This window comes from Penaeus monodon, chromosome 29 (genome assembly GCF_015228065.2).
Source record: "Penaeus monodon isolate SGIC_2016 chromosome 29, NSTDA_Pmon_1, whole genome shotgun sequence".
Taxonomy (NCBI): domain Eukaryota; kingdom Metazoa; phylum Arthropoda; class Malacostraca; order Decapoda; family Penaeidae; genus Penaeus; species Penaeus monodon.
The window spans coordinates 9,662,811-9,663,951 of NC_051414.1; the positions used below are offsets into that span (position 1 = coordinate 9,662,811).

Genomic DNA, 1,141 nt, shown 5'->3' on the forward strand with positions numbered 1-1,141 from the left:
AGAGGCAATGATCAGAGTACCATCTCTCCAAGTACAAATGAGCATGCATGTGACAACTCCCTGCACAGTGTGCTAATACCTAGGTGAATTCTAACTGTACTGCCTTCCCTAAAACTGCACTGAAAGAATGCGAAGATGAACAATTTAAGTGCGACCAGTGCTAAAGGGACACTCCGATAGACCCCATATATCCATACAAGGCTATTTCTTCTTGGGTTGAGGTGCTGCTATCCCTATTAGGCTACACAGGTTGTTGCGCTGTTTTCTGGCCTCCTCCATGTTGTCCATCCACTCTGTATCTTCAAGGATATTGGTGATCTCTTCAAGGTGTTCCTCTGGTACAATGTCTCTGTCACTATAGTCCTGTAGTGCTGTCAAGAAACTTGTTGCTGTCACAGCACGCACTTTGGGGTACTAAAGAAGAAAAAGGGATGTGATAATTGGATAATAACAGTACCTCAAAATACTCAAATTATGTTACATTAGATCAAGTATAAACCAACAGTCCAAGCATTTAAGAAACACAAATCAATAAAAATCCATCCACATCACCCACCTGATACCCAAGGAAGAGAGAGAGCTGAGTGAGGCATGCTTTGGCAGATGCCCCTTCAGTCCTCAATAATTCACAGAGGACAGCTATGACGGCTGCTATCTTGTGATAATCAGTTGATCTAAGGCACTCCTTCTTCAGCAGTGTGATGAGGCGGGATGTGAATGCATTGTCTTCCTCTAACATCCTTATGATGTGGAAGCAAAATACAGGTTTAAGTTTTTATAGTTCATGCTAATTGAACAAGATCCACAATATCTTTTCTCACAAATGAATGATCTTGACAATAACCATCAATTTAAAATTTGGTATCTTGTCTTTCCAATTAATAGCAGGTCTTACCATAAATCTATAGCATATGAAGATTAATGCAACATTTGTGAGTCCTATGCTAAGAAATATTATACTAAAATTAATTCTATTTGATATGGTGATGCTGACTTTGGTCAAATTTATGCCTTTAACCTATAAGAACCACACACCCTCCAGCTTGTCTGTACCCCTCTGCTGCAGAAAAGGCAAGATTTTTCAAGTTTCACTTGCGAAAATTTTGGTTGCAGGCAAGGGAAGTGAGGGAATATGAGGGTA

General features: G+C 40.0%; 1 protein-coding gene across 1 annotated transcript in view; it reads right to left on the minus strand.

Moving 5' to 3' along the window:
- Positions 1–6: 6 nt before the first annotated feature.
- The window catches only part of LOC119591726 (tubulin-specific chaperone D-like), a gene marked incomplete in the record, with an annotated part of 16,121 nt that continues 14,986 nt past the window's right edge, over positions 7–1,141 (minus strand). The window contains 2 exon segments of the mRNA XM_037940475.1: positions 7–414; positions 557–738. Of these exon segments, the coding sequence (XP_037796403.1) occupies positions 202–414; positions 557–738 (395 nt within the window).